This window comes from Schistocerca serialis, chromosome 1, assembly GCF_023864345.2.
Source record: "Schistocerca serialis cubense isolate TAMUIC-IGC-003099 chromosome 1, iqSchSeri2.2, whole genome shotgun sequence".
Lineage (NCBI taxonomy): Eukaryota > Metazoa > Arthropoda > Insecta > Orthoptera > Acrididae > Schistocerca > Schistocerca serialis.
In genome coordinates this window covers 959,671,430-959,694,294 of record NC_064638.1, presented here as the reverse complement: position 1 = coordinate 959,694,294, position 22,865 = coordinate 959,671,430, and the positions used below count along the sequence as shown (strand labels likewise).

Genomic DNA, 22,865 nt, shown 5'->3' with positions numbered 1-22,865 from the left:
TATGGGTCTAAGATGGAATCTTGTGGGACAGATGTTATTTATTATCTCTCTCTCTGTGTGTGTGTGTGTGTGTGTGTGTGTGTGTGTGTGTGTGTGTGTGTGTGTGTGTCTGTGCTTGAGAGAGAGAGACAGAGAAGAGAGAGAGAGATAGAGAGAGAGAGAGGGGGGGGAGGGGGAGAGGGCGGTAGGTTTGTGAGGTTCATGGACGCTCAGTCACATCCCTACTACGGTATCAGAGTCACACGTAATTATTTCCTTCTCGGATGACGACTGCAAGCGTAATGTAAGGGTCTTCCCTATTGGTACTAATTATTTCTTGTTTGGGATATTGGGTTTCAATCATTTTGTAAAGTTTCCTGTGGCACCACAATATTTTAATTTATATATAAATGTATTATGGCTTATGCAGTCAAACGTTTTTTTCTGATCGCAGAGATGAGTTCGAAAAAATTTTGGTAAACTTACACACTGACAACATAGGCACCGTTGGTGAGAAATTCTGCAGAATCGTATGTGTATTTAATATTAGCAGAAGAAAAAAAAAGTGTTTACTGATACACACTATTTGATAATCTGTAGTTTAAATGTGTACAGACGCTGTGGACAATTCCATGAGGTCCATTATAATAATTACCTTCTTCTCTGCTCATGTTTACGTGTGGGACCTAATGTGTGTGACTTTGGATTATAAAGTAATTACTTCGTTATCGTCTTTTTTCAGGGGAATTAGTAAAAAGCTGTAGTTTTGATTTAGGAACTGGCTTCCAATTATCATTTTGTTAACTACAAATGTACCACCGGAAATATGTAAAGTCAGAACAGAATAACAGAAGAGTGCCATGCAGTTTTGAACATATATAACGCTGTATCTCTAAGTACGAAGTTATTTTCACGAACCACAGACGTGGTGGGGGCGGAGGCTAGAGATAAGATAGGATCACGCATTGATCAACTCCGTTATCAGTAAGACTTCCGTCCGTGGTACAGCAACAAGCAACAAAATGGGCTGCGCTATTTCCATCGTAAAGTACATCCTTTTCCTGTTCAATTTCATTTTTGTGGTAAGTATTCGTACTTTTAGAGCCAATGTACTTCTCTGTTTTTGCATCCACTCTGTCAGCGATATTTGCTTCTTTGACTGTGCATTCCAAACTTTTGGCAAAACGACGAACGCTCGATTATATTCTAGTAGCTAAGGAGCGAGAATGACGAAAACCTTGCCAAAAATGCTAGTTGCCACGGCCGTAGGAAATCATGCCTTGTATGTGAGACAGTATCTCTTGCTATGATCAACGAGCCCATACCAGAGCGTACGTAAATTTAGTAACAGGTCTCTTATGTTTTCAGCTCAATAGATTTGAACAGCAATCCTTCCCCCTAGATACTTAGCTAGTTAATGCTTTAGCAGTCTGCAGAGAATTGTATACTGAAGTTTACTGTCGTGAAGACAACAATTAAACGAGCTACACGCCTTGACAACTGAAAGAATGACGTAAACGGCATAATCAGAAAGTCGTATCATAAACTTCTGCAAACAGCCTGTTGATGTTACGAACGCATTTTATGACTTGTGGAAGAGTGTGAGCTGTATACTGCGAAATAATCGCACAAAAACTGTGATCCTTAGGTAGCCAAATAATCCTATGTTTTTCAGCGTAATTAACAGTGTAACTTGGAACACAACATACTCATTTCTGTATCTTCTGGTAGTGTGGACTGCATTACACTACTAGCTGTTTGGAATTTGGCCAGTGTACATCCAGTTTTATCCATCATCATAATCAATCTTGAACATTCCTTAAGTTGTGTTCCACAGTGTATACGAAATTTAAAACGACGTTGTGTTTACCACCAGGGATGTCATACGTTTGAACTGTTATTTGTACAACTAGTTTAGATAAAGTGTCATCACTTGGCAGACCTAAAGCATAAATAGCTCCTGTGGTTTTCTAAGCTGTTTGCATTTTATGTCTGTCAGATTATGGCATTTTGCCTAAACATACTGTGCGTATAAAGATTCAGTTCTGATGGTAAATGCAATGTGATTCTTAGATTCAGGTCATATTAGTATTATTTAAGAATTACCGATCGAGTTCCCAAATTAATATGACTTACCTCTGTACATTACTGTATCAGCAGATAAAGTTTATTCGGTTTTCATGGGTATAACAGCGTCGTCTTGAAGTAATGTTTCGGCAAGTTTCCACCTGTCATACTCAGGAGAAATTCTGGAATTCTGGGTCCCTAGCGGCAGAGAGTTGGGGGAAGTCCTTTAAGACGATGGGAACGTAAGGGCAACACGACACCCACTCCTCCAAAGGAGAGAATCTCAGACCTGGCCGGGAATCGAAACCGGGCTCCTTCGGTTAGCAATCTGCCGCGCTAACCACGCAGCTACCGAGGTGGACGGCAGTGTGTATTCAAAAATTTTAGTCCTTACTCTTCTTCTCTTGAGGAAGCATCAGATGGACAAATTGCATGCTCCTGAAAGAATATATCTTGCTCAGCAGCGAGGATTGCGAATGCGTTTCGGACGTCTAGCTCTGGTGTTGCTTGCCCATTTCGTCCGTTGCAGCGGAACTCTAAATCCTAGGATCACATAAAACGTTATCTGTACGCAGCTCCTCCTGTGACGGTTCTCATTTGTTTGTCTTAATAACTAGCAACGTCGTTAACGTCTCTACAAGCGATAAATGTGAATTAAGTTGAGAGTAAAGTATCTGTCGCCACCCTCCCCATACGTCCGATTGTCAAGTTTAACGAAACTCATGGTCGATCTCTTCGTGAATTTTAAGTCTAGATGTCCTGTTGTTTACCAGAGGGAATTGAAAATGTTCATAAGACCGATCTGTCAAAAAATCATGTGTACATATACGACCGGCGTGTTTGTCTGTGTGAAGGTATTGCGTAGGAGTAGAAGAAATTTTATACCTGTATGATGTGAGATAGGTATTTGTCCTGGCTAATACTGTTTCTTGGATTTTGAAAGAGGTAAGGAGGATGTAAAAATCTGGCTAATCCAGACAAAGAGGGAATTAAAAGCAGTCTACTAGCGTCAAAAACAGGTCTTAATATGAGGAAGAAATTTCTGAAAACTGACGTCTGAAGCACAGCATTGTACGGAAGCAAATTATGGACTGTCGGAAATAGGAAAAAAGAATCGAAGCATTTGATATGCCATGTTACAATAGGATGTTGAAAATTAAGTCGACTGATAACATAGAAAAATAAACAACCTCTCCGTAAAATCGATGAGGACAGGAAGATTTGGAAAAAAAACTGTTTGGAAGAAGGGACCTGATGACAGGATACGTTTTAAGGCATCAGGACCTAACTTCCATAGCACAAGGTGGAGCTGCAGAGGGCAAAAACTGTAAAAGAAAACAGATTGAAGTATGTTCAACAAATAATTAATCGAGGACGTTGGATGAATTTGCTACGCCGAGATGAAGAGCTTATCGCAGGAAAGTCGTGGCGGGATTCATCAAAGCAGTATCATGAATGTTGACCTATCGCTCTCCTCCCAACTCCCCAAAAGAATAAAATAAATCAGAGGATTCCTAGAGAGTAGCCTGAAAATGACAGAGAAACCTCTGCCGTGAAAGTGTACAGGCGATGAGAGTATACGCAGTCAAATTTATGAGAGACACACGAACTTTATTTGAAGTAAAATAAACCTTTCATTCTGCAATGGAGAGTGTGACGTAATGAAACTTTCTGAGAGAGTGCAGTTGGGGACTAGTTCAACACAAAACAACGTTCCACCAACACAACAATCCGAGCACTCATCACTGCCCACCACATTCCTTCGATCCAGTATCGGTGTCCTACTCACTTAAAATCAACAGAAGCTCTCGTGCTTACATTTCCGGACCAATTGATAGCGCTTCGGTAGCGAAAGAAAAACGCCTCTTTTTCTGGTCTCAACTTTAGGTTTTCAGAAGTTTCAGTTATTGCAAGATATTCTCTCGAAGAAAAAAGTCAATTATATTCCGAAAAATACTGAATGACTTCTGTAATATACTGCATATATCTTTTAATGAAAACAATTATTTTCGAGAGATGAGAAAAGGTGTTTTTTTTCAGCATCTTTATATGGAAATATGTTCTACACTATCGTTCATCACAGTATTATCCTGTCGCTTAAATCGTAGAGGTATCCATAGTGACTAGTGAAGTGGAAATTGAGACATTTGTTGATAATCCGTTCGACGGGCTACAACATTAATATTGTCTGATTTTCTGCCTCTAATCTTACCCTTTCGTGTGCTTGCATAACAACAAAATAATAACATTTCACTCATAATATTCATGTACGTCAGTAAGTTTTGTGGAAGCTTTGAGAAGTCAGTCAGGCTTCATTATATTCTACGAGCTAGTTCTCGAAACTCAGCTACGTTAATAATGGCATGTGACATAGTGTTTCTGAAAAAGTCTTCTTCTTAGCTTGCAGGTATCGCACTACTGACAATTGGAATTCTGATAAAGCTGCAAATTGGTGAAATTGGAGAAGTTCTTGACTCAAAGACAAATACTCCTGCTATACTACTCATAGTTATTGGCAGTATTATTCTTGTGATCTCATTCTATGGATGCTGCGGAGCAATCAGAGAGAGTCATTGTATGGTCACAACGGTAAGTACGTCAAAATTAGTTACAATGTACTAACTACCTAGGTGCTATTCGTGAAATTTCGTGTTTCTACTATGATACCGATCACTCTCTTGTAATACAACTTAGAAATAAAGCGTTTACAATTATAAATGGTATATCTGAAAACTGCCATTTTTAATTCATATGTAACACAGTGTTAACCTATCTGTGAATTTCAAAGCAGTTAATTTTCGGAGTCACAAACTTGATAGGATGCTATTAACAGGCAAGATGAGATCAACATCAAAAACTAATTTTTGAAAGTGACTTCTAACTTCTTTAGTGCAGAGAAACATACGGAAGTGATTCGATCTTCTTCCCAAACATGCAGATGGTTTACAGAGCTTGCTGTCTAAGAACATAAATAGTGTGCACGGTAATGGTTAACGTTTTCTAAAGTTAATGGCATTTTATGTTATATGTTACTCAGTTTTACTGCTTTCAACACAATGAGCACATCTCATTTTATTCAACGATAAAGCTGATCTTATCATTTTGTTACGAATGTGACAAGATTGTTGTTAACAATTCTGTACAAAAGCCTTACTTGCTTACTTTGGTGCGGACAGTACATAAGAACAGAATGTAGAGTCGAGTTCTGTAACACAAGAAAACTTTAAGAATATCCTGAACAGATTAATTATAAATTGTCGTTTACAAAATGCTAGGACGTGTAGAGTGCATTATTCATATCACGAATAGGCAGCCACGTCCGGAAGCAAATCGTTTCCATGATGCAGGAATAAAGTTGCAAAACAGTGATTTCCTGTTTTCTGCATTTTTTTAATGTGAGAGAACGGTAGTAATTCGCCAATGCACTAACTCCACGAGTCGTAGTACGTTAAATCGTAGTGTCTTTAAATAACCAGTTACTGACAAACAGAGAATTGTATATAACGAAACCCCGGCATTTATTTACAACAAACAGACCGCCACAAGTCGCTTATTATTTGCTGTATTACTAGTTACACAGTACAGACGAGAACATCTTCTGATAATACCAGCTTTCATGATAACACATTAAAATCTCAGATCTACAAGAGTGAAACTAGCAATGAAGCAAATGACACGTGACCCGTAGCTGTTCGTCTACACGTTAATTTTAATTTCGTTGTTACATTTCCTTACCTGAGAACATTTTTGCTCATATATAACATGTAGCTGTTGCGCAGTTGTTCCTATTCATAGCTTGAAGCACCTTTCTTCCTTCGTCGGCGTTGTGGACTCAAGTAATACTAAGCTACAATATCTTAATTTTTTCATTTACTATAATTCTGCTTTGACAAATGCAGTCATAGTTGCCTATTTGCTTTCCTAATTTGTTGTCTAATACTATTGCTATACCTGCTTTGGCACTCTGATTTTACTAGGTTTCGCTTTAAGTTAGTGGAGTATCAGAGACCTTTCTAGCACCACGGTTTTTGAGGAAGCAGCCCTAATATCGCACCCGTTTTTAAAATCCACAACAAATTTACTAGTTTTTAATTAATCTGAATACCATATACAAAATTCTATATCATTCATAATAACGCACAAAAAATAAAGAAGTCACAACACTTAAATACAGATAGCTGGAAAATGGTATTCAAATATCGCACTGTGTGTATTCCTAACATCAAGTGGGGTGATATCAGGAGTACTATTTTTAAAAATTATAAAAATCAAGGCGTGGGTGGGTGGGTGGGGGGGGGGGGGGGGGGGGGAAGCCGCATCTACTCGGAGTCCAGGGACGTCTTCCATGGTCTAGAGGTACGTATTTGATTACAAAACAAAATGTTCTCGATCCTAGGTTCGAATCTAACAACTGCTTATATTTTTAATAAAATTCATCAGCAATGGGTGTCGAAGACTTCCAGCGAAACAGGTGACCGTCATTCTGTGAACGGCCTTGTCAAAGAGGACGAGGGAGTGGACATAGGTTCATGGCACTCTTTTGCCGTTGTAATGTGAAACTGCCACTAAAAATAGGAAGAGTCAGCAACGATCAAAGGCATGAGGATGCAGAAGGCAATGGAAATCACTGCATTAAAGACACATAATGTGTATCCACGAAACATGTGACTTCTGATTGAAAAAGTGTCACGATGATGTCTCCACTCCAAAAGATTCCACATAGTCCCCCATTCGTATTCGGTGGGAGACTGCCATGGGGGAGGTGACCATGAGAAAAATATTGAATAACCAACGAGAGGATAACGTTCTATGAGTCGAGGCACTGAGTGTCAGAAGTTTGAACGTGTTAGGGAAGCTCGAAAACCTGCAAAAAGAAATACTAAGGCTCAGTCTAGATATATTGAGGGACAGTGAAACGAAATGGAAGGAAGAAAAATTTCTGGTTGACGAGTAAAGGGTAATATCAACAGCAGCAGAAAATAATATAGTGGGACTAGAATCCGTTATAAATAGGAGGGTAGGTCAGAGAATGTGTTACTGTGAACCATTTTAGTGATAGAGCTGTTGTCATCAGAATCGACAGCAAACCAACGACGACAGGAATAGTTCAGATATTTGTAAAGACGTCACAAGCAGAAGCTGAAGAGACAGAGGAAGTGTATAAGTATCATGAACGGGTAGTTCATTACGTAAAGGGAGATGAAAATCTAACAGTCATGGGGGACTGGAAGGCGTTTGTAGGGGAATGAGTGGAAGAAACGGTAACGGGATTGTAAGTTGTACCTAGGAGAACATGTAGACTCAGACCACAATTTCGTAACGATGAAGAGTAGTCAGGAAGAGTCAGTACACAAGGAAACGAGTTGCGGGCGTACTGAAGAATGGAGAGAGACGCATGATGTTCTCTGATGTCGTAGATAGTGCGGTAAGGAACAGCTCAGTAGGAACTTTAGTTGAAGAGGAATGGACATTTCGGGAAATAGCTATCACAAAAGTTGGAAACGAAAACGTAGGTGCAAGGAAGGTAACTGCCAGGAAGCCCTGGATAACAGAAGAAATGCTTCAGTTGATCGACGAACGAAGGAAATACCAACATGTGCAGAGAAATTCAGGAATATAGAAATACAAGTCACTCATGAACGAGGAAGCTAAGGCGAAATGGCTGCATAAAAAACTGAAGATATCGAAAAATAAATGATTGTCGGAAGGACTGACTCAGCATATATAAGTGTCAAAATAACCTATGATGAAACTAAAAGCAAGAGCGGTAACATTGTGAGTGCAATGCGAATTCTAGTGTTAAATGTAGAAGAGTACATTGAAGGCCTTTATGAGGGTGAGGACTTGTCTGGTGAGGCGACAGAAGAAAAAATAGGAGTCGGCAAGGAAGAGATGGGGGATCCATTATTAGAATCGAAATTTAAAATCGGTTTGGACGTCTAAATATCAAATAAGGGAGAAGGGATGGATAACATTCCACTGGAATTTCTAAAATCATAAAGGGAAGTGGCAACAAAGCGACTATTCCCATTGGTGTGCAGATGTATGAGATTGGCGATATACCATCAGACTTCCTGAAAATCATCATCCGCACAATTTCGAAGATGGCAAGGGACAATATGTGTGAGAATTATCTCACAATGAGCTTAATAGCTCATGGATTCATGTTGCTTACAAGATTAATATACGGAGAATTGGTTGAGTATCTATTTGGTGACGATCGATATAGCTTTAGGAAAGGTAAAGACAGTTCTGACATTGCGGTTGATAATGGAAGCAAGACTGAAGAAACATCAAGTTACGTCCATTGGATTTATCGACACGGAAAAATCGTTCGACACAGTAAAATCGTGCAAGATGTTCGGAATTCTGTGAAAAATACGGGTAAGTTATAGGGAAAGAAGGGTAATATACGATATGTACAAGAACCAAGAGCGAACAAGGAAGACGAAGAACAAAGCGCTGGGATTAAATAGGGAGCAAGACAGGGGTATAGTCTTTCGCCCTTGCTGTTCAATCTATACATCGAAGAAGTAATGAGGGAAAGAAAAAAAATGTTCAAGTGTGGGATTAAAATTCAGGGTGATACGCTATCAGTGATAAGATTCACTGATGACAGTGCTATTGTCATTGAAAGTGAAGAAGAATTTCAGGATGTGTTGAATGGAATGAGCAGTCTAATGAGTACAGGACATGGACAGAATAAATTGAAAAAGACGAAAGTAATGAGAAGTAACAGAAATGAGAACAATGAGAAACTTTACATCAGAACTGGGGTCACGAAGTGGACGAAATAAGGAATTTTGCTACCTAGGCAGTAAATAACCCTTGACGGACGGGGTAAGGACAGCATAAAACGCAGACTAGCACTGGCTAAAAGGGCATTCCCGGCCAAGAGAAGTCTGCTTGTATCAAACATAGTTCTTAATTTGAAGAAGAAATTTCTGAGAATGGACGTCTGGAGCACAGCATTGTATGAAATGTAGGAAAACCGGAACCGAAGAAAATCGAAGCCTTTGAGATGTTGTGCAACAGAAAAATGTTGAAAATTAGGTGGGCTGACAGGGCCAGGAATAAGGAGGTTCTCCGCAGAATCCGCGAGGAAAGGGACACTCGGAAAACACTGGCAAGAAGAAGGGAAAGGATGATAGGCATCTGTTAAGACATCATGGAATATCTTCCATGGTACTAGAGGGAGCTGCAGAGAGGAAAAACCGTATAGGAATACAGAGGTTGTTGCAATTACTACTCTGAGATTAAAAGTTTGGCACATAAGAGGAATACGTGGCGGGCCACACCAAACCATCCAGAAGATTGAAGACTCAAAAAAATAAAGCTTTTGACAACGTAGAATGTACTGCATTCTCCTAAAGCTGCTGTTGAGGAAGAAGTAATTTAATGTAATGTGGCTTTTCACTGATGTTACTCAATTTGTAGAATGAGCAAGCAGTACAGGAAACCAAGGAGAAATTTGGAAAGGGTGTTAAAGTTCATGGAGAAGAGATAGAAACTTGAAGATTTGTTGATGACATTGTAATCCTACCATAGACGGCAAGGGATCTGAAAGAACAGTTGAACGGAATTGATAGGGTGTTGAAAACAGATTACAAGACGAACATCAACAAAATAAAATAAGAATAATCTAGAGTAATCTTAAGTCAAGCGATCCAGAGGAAGTTGAACTGAGAAACTGAAAGTAGCAGGTGAGTTTTACTATTCTGGCAGTAAAATAGCTGATGAGAGCCAGTACCAAAGATATAAAACGCAGACTGGCAACAGCAAGAAAGGCATTTCTGAAAAAGATAAATTTGTAAACATCTAATATCAATTAAATTGCCCCTGCTACCGGTCTAGCGTTTTAACAATTTCGTGGCTGCACAGCTGAATGATGTAAATGTAAATAAAAATGACAACAGCCAGTTATAAACGACGAAGTTGTTCGTTTAGAATGAAACCAGTTGTGGAGTAACAAACCCACATGTAATAGCACCTGTTGCCGTTTTTATTGATATTTATAAACTACATACCTCCAAAAATTCGTTCCTTCTAGAAGTGTTCCTGATTGGCTAGCGGTTTTGTATAAACTGATTAATAAACTACCGATCTAAAAAAAAAAAAAAAACAGTGATTAACAGCTCTTTGGAAACCGGAATATCAACACCGCATGACTAGTAATTTCATGGTACTCATGATGGCACATGGATCTATGTACGTGTCGAAAGTCACCTGTCAACCTTGTTATCTAGCACTAAGTCCACAGATTATACTCTTGTGGGCAGCGTCTCTGCCTCTAGATCAAGGGGTACCGGGCTCGTTTCCTGGCCGGGTCAAAATTTTCTTCGCTCGGGGACTGCGTGTTTGTTTTCTAATCACTTCATTTCACCTTCAACGAATCGCAAGTCGTCGAAGTGGCGTCAAAAAGACGTATCTCGGATGTCCGGACAACCCCTAGATGGGGTCTCCTGTCCATTAATGCCATACAATTATTCCATTTCATCAATTTAAGTGTTAGGAAGTATTTCCTGAAGATATTTGTCTCGAGTGTAACATTATGTGGAAGTGAAACGTGGACGATAAGCAGTTCGGACAGGACGAGAATAACAACCTTTGAAATGTTGTGCGATAGAATGCCGAGGACTAAGTGGGTAGATCGCATAACAGATGAGGAGGTAGTGAATCGAATTGGGCTAAAAAGAAATTTATGACCCAAAGGACTAAAAAAAGGAAGATTTGAGTGTAAAGTGCCGATGACGAAAGGATGAGGAAGGAAACCGGCAGTGTGCCTTTCAATCCTGGAGCGATTTAGGCAAATCAACTACCTAGTCCTGGATGGTCGGAAGGGGTTTGAACAGTGGCTCTCCCATATGCGAATCCACTGTGCTAACCATACTAAAAGAAGGGAACATAAATTGATAGGACACATCCTGAGGCATCAAGAAGTAAGAATTTGTTAATGGACAGAGATGTGGTGGGCAAAAGCTGTAGACGGAGACTAAGGTTTTAATACGGCAGGCAGCCTCAAATGGATAAAGGCTGCTACAGTTATGCAGAGATGAACACCCTTGCACAATATAGACTGTCATAGAGACCAGCATCAAACCAGATTCAGACTGAAGACCACCATAAAAAAAAACAACAACAAGCCTCAATATGCTGCACATCTAATATCGTCTAGATATCCAGTATTAAAGAGACTGATCTCTGTCTATCTAGGTCATCCTTGCCACAATTCATGTATAGGGGTAATCCTATACTTCTTAAGTTTTCACTTTTGTAAAGGTTCAAATGGCTCTGAGCACTATGGGACTTAACATCTGTGGTCATCAGTCCCCTAGAACTTAGAACTACTTAAACCTAAGTAACCTAAGGACATCACAGACATCCATGCCCGAGGCAAGATTCGAACCTGCGACCGTAGCAGTCCCGCGGTTCCGGACTGAGCGCCTAGAACCGCTAGACCACCGCGGCCGGCTTTTGTAAAGGTATAAGTAAAACTGGTTCAGTTACTTCCTCATTCACATGGTTGATCATATGATTACATATCTCATCGTCCTTGCAGACTTCCTGAATTTTAATTTCCGAGGCGCTTTTATGATATCCTGTTTTGTTTCCAGTTCCAATAATTTTGGGCAACCATGACATTAAACAAATGTGTTCAAAGATCGTTGAATTCATAGATCCGTGATGACACCTTCCACATTTTATCACAAATTTGTTACTGAAATATAATTCTAAATAAAATTGGAAATTTGTGGTAAGTTCCTATGGGACCAAACTGCTGAGGTCAGCGGTCCCTAGGCTTAGACACTACTTAATCTAACGCTAAGGACAACACACACATCCATGCCCGAGGGAAGACTTCAACCTCTGACGGGGGAAGCCGCGCAAACCGTGGCATGGAGCCCTAGACCACTCGGCTACATCGCGCGGCTTTTAAATAAAACTGCAAAACAGAGATTACAATTGAAACATTCAGTGCAGTCTAACGGCCAACAAAGCGGTCTTTATTAGCCACGAAGAAGATACCAATTTCTTTACGTTTTACTTGTCTTTTCGGCCCTTTGATGCCGTTTGGCATCCGTGTCCACTCGTTCGTTTTTCTGCAAGAGGGACTAGTCGTAAAAACTTTAAATGCGAAAGAGTTAAGGAACTTTTATTACAGATAAGTAATGTAGTACCCCAAAAGGTACACCAAAAAATAGAAGTAATCGTTAGTTACTGATATCCTATAATATCTGCTTTATTAATGTTTTATGTGTACGTTGTGGAAATATGACTACATAAGGAAAAACACTAATTTTTATTGTTTATTTATCTTTTTCAGTATGCTGTGTTCCTCCTGACAGTACTGGTTCTGCAAATTGCAATTGCTGTTCTTGCTTTTGTATACGGTGGTGATACGGATGCTGTTCTAAAACAAACTCTTTATGATTTTGTTCATGACTACAGTATAAACGAAAGTAGTAAGAAAGCAATGGATGCGCTCCAGGATAGTGTAAGTTATGATTCCTTCAAAATATTAGTAGAAGATTACCATATATTTGAATTCTAATGTTGTAAGTAGCAATCTAGTTTGCAAAATTCTAACTTAAAGAAACCGAAGTGCCTGCGACGATCTTCCTTTTCGTAGCTTCTCTTAGCCATCGTAACTGCTCCTGTAGATGTTACTTTCTTACTTCATTACCTCTCAAATTTGTGTTCTCCTACATTCACTGTTCTACTAGAGTACTATCCTCTCCTGCGGACACTGTCTCTCCGGTGGGAAGTACGATCCCTATCGTTACCCGGCCACTCGATTATGAGAAGCGTGTCAGTAGTGGGTCTAGGCGTCCTGTCTAAAGGGAACACATCAGCGAGAACTTAGGATATTGTACCCAGCAGCCAACTAACCAACAGGTCTGAGGTGCTGTCCTTCACTGAAACCGAAACTGTTCTAGTGAGGCTCGCTTCATCTGTTGGGAAACCTGCTGTGTCCCGTGTCAAGGGCAGCGACTGCGAACGGGTAGGCATCCTTTAATCATCGGCAGTTCAGAAGTTCCTTAGGCAGACGCACGTTGCAACGAACTATGCCTGTCGTCTGTGCTCCGAGGTCATACTTGGATCATGCCAGCGACTAGCAGAGAAGGTCGAGAATATCAACCGTATTCACAGATATCCAGCGAAGCTCATGATCTGCAGCATCGTGCTCACAACAGATCGTGGTCTCTTGGTTGTGAGTCGAGTGGAAGGCTTGAACCAGATACCCCGAGGGTTCTGTGAAGTGTTAGGCTGTGACTTTCTAGACTTACGACATAGTGTTGAGAGTTGGAGGGTCTGCTTAAATGGGTGAGATGTGTACTACACATTAGCAGTAGCTACCCCAGTAGCTGACTGTGTGTGAGGTGCACACAAGGGTTCCATACAGTCCAGACAACAATAGATGTAGGAACCTCAGAATTCCAGGGTAAGATCCAAAGAAATGCAGCCCACAGGTGAGTGTATTAAAATGCTAACAGTAAATTGCTGAAGCATTCACAACAATGTCAGAGTGCGAAAGCTACTCAAGAACACTGAAGCTCACATTTTACTAGGAACACTAAACTGGTTGAAACATGAAATTGATAGCAGTGAGATTTCTGGGGCAAATTTACTAGTATATCGACAGTATGGGCTGGCAGGAAATGAAGGTGTTGTATTTGAAGCAATATACAAGAAACTCAAATCAACCGAGATAGAAAATTAAGCTGCATGCGAGATTTTTTGGGTAAGGTAATGGACAGAAAATGGTAACTGAATCCTTCTGTTGCCCAACGAGACTCAGCTCTTGATGTGACCAAAAACTTAAGAGCAAACCTCAGTCCACTTGTACGTAAGTTGCCCGAACATACTGCAATCATCAGTGAAACTATTATAAATCTAACAATAAACTGGCAAAATCAAGTTTTGCTTGCGGTGGGCATGACAGACATATTGCGAAACTTTACTAAGTGACTTATTTGAAAATTATCTAGAACACATAGTTCAGAACCTGACTCATGATGGAAATACGGGGTGATTCAGGAGGAATGTCACATAATTTGTGATGCGATTCTCTATGTGGAAATAAATTGAAAAAATCCTATGAACATGTGTCCGATTTTCGATCGTTCCGGAACTGGAGTGGATTGAAGATAGCACGCTTGTAAGAAAATGAAGACAAGTATGAACATTACTTATTGAAGTGCCGTGCGGGCGCTGTGGTTGATAGTGTAATGATTGGACAGATGACTGATCCATCCAACAACATGTGTTCAAAAAGGACCCCAACCCTCTCAGGGCACTTGTCAATGCGTTGGAAGGCTGTTGTGTTGCCATCGAGCGTCATATCGACGGGCTTTAATGTGGGCAACAGCGCCAGTGATGGGAGCGACACGTTCTTCATGTGTATCCACCTTCTTAGCCTAGATATCCCCCTTAACCAGCCCCATAAACAGAATTCTAATGGGGTTAGATCGGGTGGTATGGTGGGCCAGTCCGCCGCGGCCAGATGTGTTACTCAGGTACCGGGCTACTTGTCTGGTACAATGAATCGGTGGTCGATCATGCTGCAGGTAAATATGCCGTCGTTGCTGTAACGTCACGTCTTCCAAAAGTGCAGGCACATCTGCTATCAGGAAATGGGCATATGCTGCGGCTGTCATGCAATTTGGCAGGAAGATAGGCACCATCAGCCGGTCATCAATCGTACTGCACTCGACATTCACTGAGAACCTAACTTGGAATCTTGTTTCCCTTGAGTTATATGGGTTCCCTATCGCCTGTGTACGAGAACTGCTGGTTTCATGATACCACTGTATGTAAATGCAGTCTTATCTGTAAATAAAGTGAATTGCACGACGTCTGTGTCTACAGCCAACCATTCTCAAATTTGTTGCCTGTCTGCTGAGTCACCAGAATGCAAACTTTGCATGCGCTGTATGTAAGGTACCGCAGACTCGTGTTTGGGGAATATCGAGCTGACAGCTAATGCACCGTGTACTTGTGGTGTGATTCCATTGTGCTATCGGAATAACGTCGTCCCTTTCCTCGACTGACTGGACGGCCCCACGTTCTGATGTTACGTGTTCACTGGATAGTATTCCGGATTCACGTTATGTTTGAAAATCCATGGCAGGGGTTCATCAATCAGGGAAACGTCTCTGGCATTCTGTCACAGCTGTATGGGCCCTGCCATTATAGGTCCCGTACAATACAGTACAATACCCGTCTGCGTATTCTGCGGGGATCAATGTATGCAGCGTGTTCATATTCATGGACACAATGCACTTGCTCAATTAAATAACATCAAGCATAACATGCACACGGCCTCACGACTGCTCACTGATCCAACCCATGATTGCGCACCAGGTGCACTTGCAGCCGTTGCCTCAGTGAGACGTCACAGTCTTGCCATCTGTTGGAGAACACTCATACCTCTTGTAAGATGGATCAGTAGTCTGTACCATCATTATTTTGTCTACCACAGCGCCTAGCTAGCATTTTGGTAAGTAATATTCACACTTGTCTTTATATCCGTTCATAGATGTGCCTAGTCTTCAGCCCTCTCCAGTTCTGTAACGATTGAAAATCGGACACAGGTTCATAGGAATTTTTCCTTTTTTAGTTTATTTTTCACACGTAAAATTATGTCACAAATTATGTGACATTCCTCCTGAATCACCCTGTATATTAGATATAATGGCAATAAATAGACCTGACCTTTATGAGGAAATCCACATCGAAACTGGAATCAATGATCATTAGGCAGCTCTAGTAACAGTGAATACCAAAGCACAAAGGGCAACCAAAAGCAAGTAGAAAGATTTATATGTTCAGCAATAGACAGAGAAGCAGTCATATCTCAACGAGGAACTTGAAACTTTTAGCTTTGGACAGGAACATGTAGAGGAACTATGGTTCAAGTTTAAATGAATAGTTGACCAAGCACTGAACAGGGAGCCATAGTTCTGCGCTCATAGACAGCACACCGCGCCTGGTACACGCGGCACTCGGAGGCCACAGCACAGCTACGGCACCTGAGGATGGGCTAATAACAGTCCGAGACCTATCGTGTGAAAATAAAGTAATTTACAACTGAAGCGGTATTTTCAACCTCTACTATAATGCTCAGTTGCGGATGTTCTGCCAACAGGGTTGTACGTAGTCCATGATGGGATGGATCCTCCATGATATACAGTGACTGTAAAGAAGTTCTAAAGAGACAGATGCTACTGCATATTAGCACAAGGCCGTAGATAGAGAGACGCTGGAAGAAACGAGTTTAGCGGTCAAAGAGTAATGTGTAAAATCTTCAATGAATATCGTAGCAGAATATTGTCGAAGGATCTGTCACAGGATGGCTGTTAGTGACACCAAAGTTAATGTCCAGTCACTCATGAACAAGGTAGGAATTCAAATTGAGAGAGGCACAACAAAAGCGTAAATGCTGAACACTGCTTTCTAATCTATCTTTAACAAGGAGAACCCAGGAGCTCTCCCCCAATATAATTATCGTACCACTGAAAAGATGAGTTAAATAAAAATTATTTACAGTGACGTCGAGAAACGTCTGAAATCATTAAAATTCAACAACGCTCCTAGGTCCGACGGAAACCCTATCAGATTCTTGTCTCAATTCGCTTCTGAGTTAGCCCCTCTGTTAACTATAACCTATTGTAGTTACCTCTAGCACAAAACTGTGGCCAGTAGTTGGAAGAAAGCATATGTCACATCTATATTCAAGGAGGGTAGAAGAAGTAATCTACAAGATTACCGTCTATTATCTTTGATATTTATTCTGAGCTCGAATATAATGAGGTACCTCGGACATAACGACCACCTCCATGCCAACCAGCATGGATTTTGAAAATATAGATCATGTGAAACCTAATGCACATTTTTGTCACGTAACATCCTGAAAGCAACGGATCAGGGCAGTCAGGCAGATGCAATATTTCTCGATTTCAAAAAAAGCACTTGGCTCAATATCACGTAAAGGGATATTATCAAAAGAATGAGCACAATCGCATGCGGTATCAAACGAAATTTGTGATGGAAGTAAGATTTTTTGGTAGGGAGTTGGCAGAATGTCATCTTTGGTGGAGATCCATTGACTGATGCAGAAGTAGGTTCAGGTGTACTCCAGGGAAGTGTATTGGGTCTCTTACTGCTCATGTCATACATTAATCATCTTTCGGACGATATTAATAGTAAGCTCAGACTTTTCACAGGGGGTGTAATTATCTACAGCGAAGTATAGTCTGAAAAAAAAATATGTATAAATATTCAGCCCCATCTTGATAACATTTCAGAGTGGTGCAAAGTCTAGAAACTTGCTTTAAATGTTCAGAAATGAAAAACTGTTTACTTCAGGAAATGAAAAACATAGTATCCTACAAATATAATATCAGTGAGTCACAGCTGGAATCTGTAAACTCATACAAACACCTGGGTGTAACACTTAGTAACAACTTGAAACGGATCGATCACATAGGCTCAGTCATGGGCAGGGCATTCGGTTTATTGGTAGTACACTAAGGAAATGTAATCAGTGTACAACGAGATTGTTTACAAATCATTTGTGCGACCCATCTTAGAATATTGCACAAGTGCATGGAACCCATACCAAACACGTCTAGCAGGGGATATTGAACATATACTTTAAGGGCAGAAAGAATGGTCATAGTTTTGTTTGTTCTGTGGGAGAGTTTCACAGAGATGATGAAGAAACTGATCTGGCAGATTCTTGAAGGTAGACAGAAAATATCCTGTGAAAGTCTAGTAACAAAGTTTCAAGAAACGGCTTTAAATGGCGAGTCTAGGAATATGTTACAAGCATTTACTTACTAATCCCATAAAGATCATGAGGACAAGATTATATTAGTTACAGTACACAAAGAGGCATTTAAAAAATCATTTTTCCTGCACTTCATACATGAATGGAACAGGAAAGAGCTCCAACAGTGGGGCCTGTTTCTACCCATCTCCTCTTCGCTTTCTCTTTGTCCATCACCTCTTCTCCCTCTCTCTGTCTAATTCTTCCTTCCCCTCTCTCTCCATCTATCACTTCCTCCCCTCTACCTCTGTCCACTGTCCATCTTCGCCTCATCCCCTCTCTCCATCTCCTCCTGCCCCCTCTCTCTGTCCATCACCTCCCACATTTCTTATTCCATCTTCTACTCCCCCCTCTCTCAATGTCCTTATGCTCCCATTCTCTTTCTGTCTCCTCCTTTCCACTTTCTATGTCCATTTCCTCCCACCACACTGTCCATTTCCTCTTTCCTCCTCTCTCTGGCATTCTGTAATACGATTTTTTGGTACTAACATTTCCCCTTTATACATTACATATTTCTTTGTATAATATATACATTAAAACAGGTATACAATAACAAGCACATATTGGAATGGAGTTTTCTGCCAAAATTTCAGAGTAACTGGTGAAGAACTTCTAGAGACTTAAGATTTTGAACAAATGAACATGCGGTTTTTGCTAACAATGTATCACCTTTATTTATTAGTTATATATTTATATGCCATATGGTGCTCCAGTAAGTATATCAAAGCTTGCAGATATTCTAATGCAACGTTGTGTCAGAATCTTAGAGCTAACACTGAAGAACTTCTGGAGGTTTATGATTTTTAACAACGGAACATTTTTATTTATGTACATTTTACATTATGATTTATTTATGAATAGCTCCTTTATCATAAATGAGTATTTCTCCCTCCTGTGCAATTAAAAATTTGGTTATCTTTACTTTGTAGAATTAATGACTATTTTCTTAGATCTTTGGTAGGATAGTACTTTGATGCAATGTATGTGTCTGTAGACTTTGAATGAATATTTGTTGTTTTTTCCTGTAACTGCAGCTAGAATGCTGTGGAGCAGATGGACCAGGAGATTATTTGAAGAGAGGCATGTTAAACTTGCCATCTTCTTGTTGCAAACAAGGTGACATTTGTAGAATTGGAATTCTTAATACAGCACCTTACTACACTACTGGCTGTCTTGAAGCTATGGAGAACTTCTTGAGCTATGCAGGACACATAATGGGTGGTATTGCAATTGGAGCAGCTGTTGTTGAGGTATGAAATTAAAGTATTATTATCAGTACTCTGTTCTGATCAAAGTAAACAGTGCTTTCCTTGATATTTTCTGGTAATGCACCTTTCTCTCATTGATATAAAACTATTTAACGAGTTACAGCTTCTGCTTGTGTGTGTGTGTCCTACAAATTCCAGAAATTTTATGTCAATGAACAATGAATTGCTTGGCATCTACACCCAATAAACATATCCTTTGTTCAAGAATCAGAATCTGTTGGCACTACGATTTCATACAACTCTCAAATATATGTCATACATACACTTGTTAAGCATTATTTAAAAATTTTATGAAAGATATGAGTATTATGATAGAAGTAAATGAATCTTCACCATACAGCTACCAGATTGTACAAATATCATTTGCAACAAATAAAAATGATAAATTATCGCACTTATAATCTTTTTATAGCCTCTTTTCAACAAAAATTTATAAGAGCCACCAACATATAATTTTTTTCTTAACTTGCAAATTTCGTTCTCCTATCTTTGTTTGTTTTTTCTAATGTAGCAATGACTGTATGTTATATACAATTTTGAAGTAATACAGTACTGGCATTACTACATTTAAATGTAGTACTTAGGTTTTGTGCATACAAATTTCAGTCATGGAGTAGTATTAGAAAGAAGGGTCTCAGTGCTTATTTCGTCATAACAGGGTCCTATAAACTTTGAAATTATATTAAAAAATTTCTCTTTTAATACTAACATCAACAATTTTTACTTGCAACCGTTGTGACAAAAATTCTCGTATTAGGTGAATAAGCATTATTATTGAGTAGTAGCTACCTACATCTTAATTTTAACTTACATATCATGCACATAATAACTATGCACACTTATTTTCAGTGATCTAACAGTACTAGACTGTCATGAAAATTATTCTGACAGCTATCCACATATTCTGAATTCTTTTAGAATGAAACTGGTTCACTGACTCAGTTTTCATCATGAGCACTAAGATAATTTAGTGTCAATATACTCCCTCATGTAAAAATATGTACCTGTAGTATGATTTTATTATTTCTTTTATTTCCCTTTAGTGTACCAACATTGACAACGAATATTAAATACAGGCACCAGTAAATAGAACACAAACTTACTCTGGAAGTCACTGCAGCAAAGGGAGTTCCAGTTATTTACAAAAGTATTATTTAGCGTTGTCCATAATCCATCTCTCTCTAAAGTCATGTTATCCATATTACCTGAATGTTAACAGAGATGGATATAATTCACCTATATCTGTCCACTCTCAGCATTCTGGTCTGTTATATACAGTTATGTTATCCATAATCACCAAAGAAACAAATACCTTGTGTTAAAACCAATGTGCACTTTTACCCTACATCAATAAAATTAGTTTTTGTTTAAAAAAAAGAGTCTGCATGAATAACAAAAAAATTTTTTAAAGTGGAAGAAGATGGCACTAAATAGTGTCTTAATTTTACAGTAAGTTGCACCAGACAAACGAAGGTTAACAAAACTATATTTTCACTTAAAATGAAGATGTACTTACATATTAAAGTTTTGCGTTCCAATATACCTGATTTACTGTATATTTTAAATAATATACAGTGATTCATTTTTACGAATTTTTAATCAAAATTATGTTTTAAAGACAATAAATAATTGTTTCAGATTGTTGGAATAGTATTTGCTCTTTGCTTGGCCAGCTCAATCAAAAATGAGGCTCGAAGAAGAGATGTTTAACTTCTTGTTCAAAAGAAATATGTGAAACTGTTGTGATCGGATTTCCGCAAGAATCACTACAGTGAATGACAGTCAGTAATACTGACTACTAGATTTAAAGAACATGTACTGTGAACAAACAATGTAAGAATAATTTTAGCATTTCTACTTAGTATAGTATGAACCTTTATATAATTTTGCATTATTCGGTAACAAGTGATATTATTCTAGGAGCATGTATGACTAGCATTGGCAGGTATCATTAGTTTAATTCCATTATATAAGCTATCATAAAATTCAAGAGACATCTATTGGCTGCAGTTTGACATTTGAAAAAGTAATGCACTTGGAACAAAACAACAGCCTTTTTCAATTTTGGCAACACAATGATGATAGATCTTTTAACTCAGTTTTTGTATAATAGTATCTAAACAACTTACTTTGTTGTTATAGATCCTGCAAAATTCGTTATTAGTTTGTCACAAATATGAAACAGAGTGTGGCTGCATAGTTATTTGTTAAGAGTCTATATACAGATTCTACTTATTTATTGTCAAACGAAGATTTGTTTTAATGAAACCATTCCTAAATAAAATAGCACTTTTCTTTTTTTCTCTGGTTGTGTTGCTGATTCTATTTACTTTATTTTACGGGTTTTAAATGAGTCACCTCTCCTATCTGTCTACCATGAATACTACACAATGTCTGAATGCATTTGAGGAATTCTCCCCCATTGTGTTGCCTAATCATTTCCAGTTTGGATGTCAGTAACTTCAGAACTTTAGATGATTTCATTTTGTCAGAACATATCCTTATTTGTGATACATTGCAGTGCCATAAGATCCATCAAAGTGCATTTTCATGAACAAATGTTCAATAAAAAATCAAAATTACAGTATGTACTAAATTCTACATATGCTTCATGTGAGACAAAATAGCACATTTTTTCACAAGGTATTTTTCGATTTCACAAACCAGTGATTAGACTTTTAAGGCCTTTACTCCAATTCAGTCATACTTATTATTCAGATCACATATTTTAATAGTCTTTCTTTAAGAAATATCATGAAACAGACTTAAATATTTCCTTTATTATTTTGCTATTTTGATCTCTTAGTTGAGTTTTGTTTCCATAAAGGAACTCTAACTGTTGTTATTTTGTGATAATTCAAAAAAAATTCTTCCAGTATAGTTGAATGTCTAAGAATGTATTCCTATAATAGAGACGAGATTTCATACTTCATGTCATGGTAATTTCCTGAAGCTTGCTGATGATTTCCTTGTTTTTCTTCGTATCTTATTTTATAAGTAAAATGTTAGTTCTAAATAATAATAATAATAATATGTAACTACAACATTTGAGATGTTGCACACAATGGGGCACAACAAATAGCTTTTTTTAGCAAGGAATCATTGTTCATTACCAAAAATTTTATCCTTAAATAAAATGAATTGAGTTATATTGGTTCCTATTGATAGCACTATGTTTCCTCTCTACCCTCACATTCACACTGCTAGTTTTCTTTATGTTTTATTGGTTCTAATGTAATGCAGACTGTTTTTATATAGTACTTGTTGTCCATTAAATTTCTTTTGCTATAATTCTGAAATTTTGAGAGTGATGATAACCCTGCTGCCTTCTATATTATTATTTATACATCATCAGGCATTTTTGGTGTACAAATCAATTTAAAATTGGCAGTGAAAAATCGGAATTCTATATATATTTAGTACCTTAACGCAGTTTCTAGAGAAATGCACAGGAAGACATAAATTTCTTTGAATGATGGCACCATTTCTCGTTTTTCATAAATAAGACCAACTCTAGCAGTTCAGAGCTGCTTTTTCTAAAACAGTGTTGTTACCTATCCGTCTACACTACAAACAAATTTTACTATACAGATATAAATTTCTGTCATGATAAAATAATGGAATTCACAATAACTATCGCCATACTTCATAAGGAGGCATGCATAGTACTGTATATATGAAGATGTATAAAATTTAGTGACTATATTTATTTACAGAAA

The 22,865-nt window shown here is 38.6% G+C and overlaps 1 protein-coding gene across 1 annotated transcript; it reads left to right on the top strand.

Moving 5' to 3' along the window:
• Nucleotides 1-986: 986 nt before the first annotated feature.
• On the top strand, nucleotides 987-20,959 carry LOC126458606 (23 kDa integral membrane protein-like). The gene is made up of 5 exons (XM_050095767.1): nucleotides 987-1,061; nucleotides 4,447-4,635; nucleotides 12,371-12,541; nucleotides 18,913-19,128; nucleotides 20,785-20,959. The coding sequence occupies exons 1-5, from the start codon at nucleotides 1,002-1,004 to the stop codon at nucleotides 20,854-20,856; spliced, it is 708 nt and encodes a 235-aa protein (XP_049951724.1). The 5' UTR covers nucleotides 987-1,001; the 3' UTR covers nucleotides 20,857-20,959.
• The last annotated feature ends 1,906 nt before the right edge of the window (nucleotides 20,960-22,865 follow it).

Coding starts and splice junctions, on each gene's coding strand:
- LOC126458606 (XM_050095767.1), top strand. CDS start 1,002: ATGGGCTGCGCTATTTCCATCGTAAAGTACATCCTTTTCCTGTTCAAT. Junction 1,062..4,446: donor TGTTCAATTTCATTTTTGTG/GTAAGTATTCGT, acceptor TCTTCTTCTTAG/CTTGCAGGTATCGCACTACT. Junction 4,636..12,370: donor GTCATTGTATGGTCACAACG/GTAAGTACGTCA, acceptor TATCTTTTTCAG/TATGCTGTGTTCCTCCTGAC.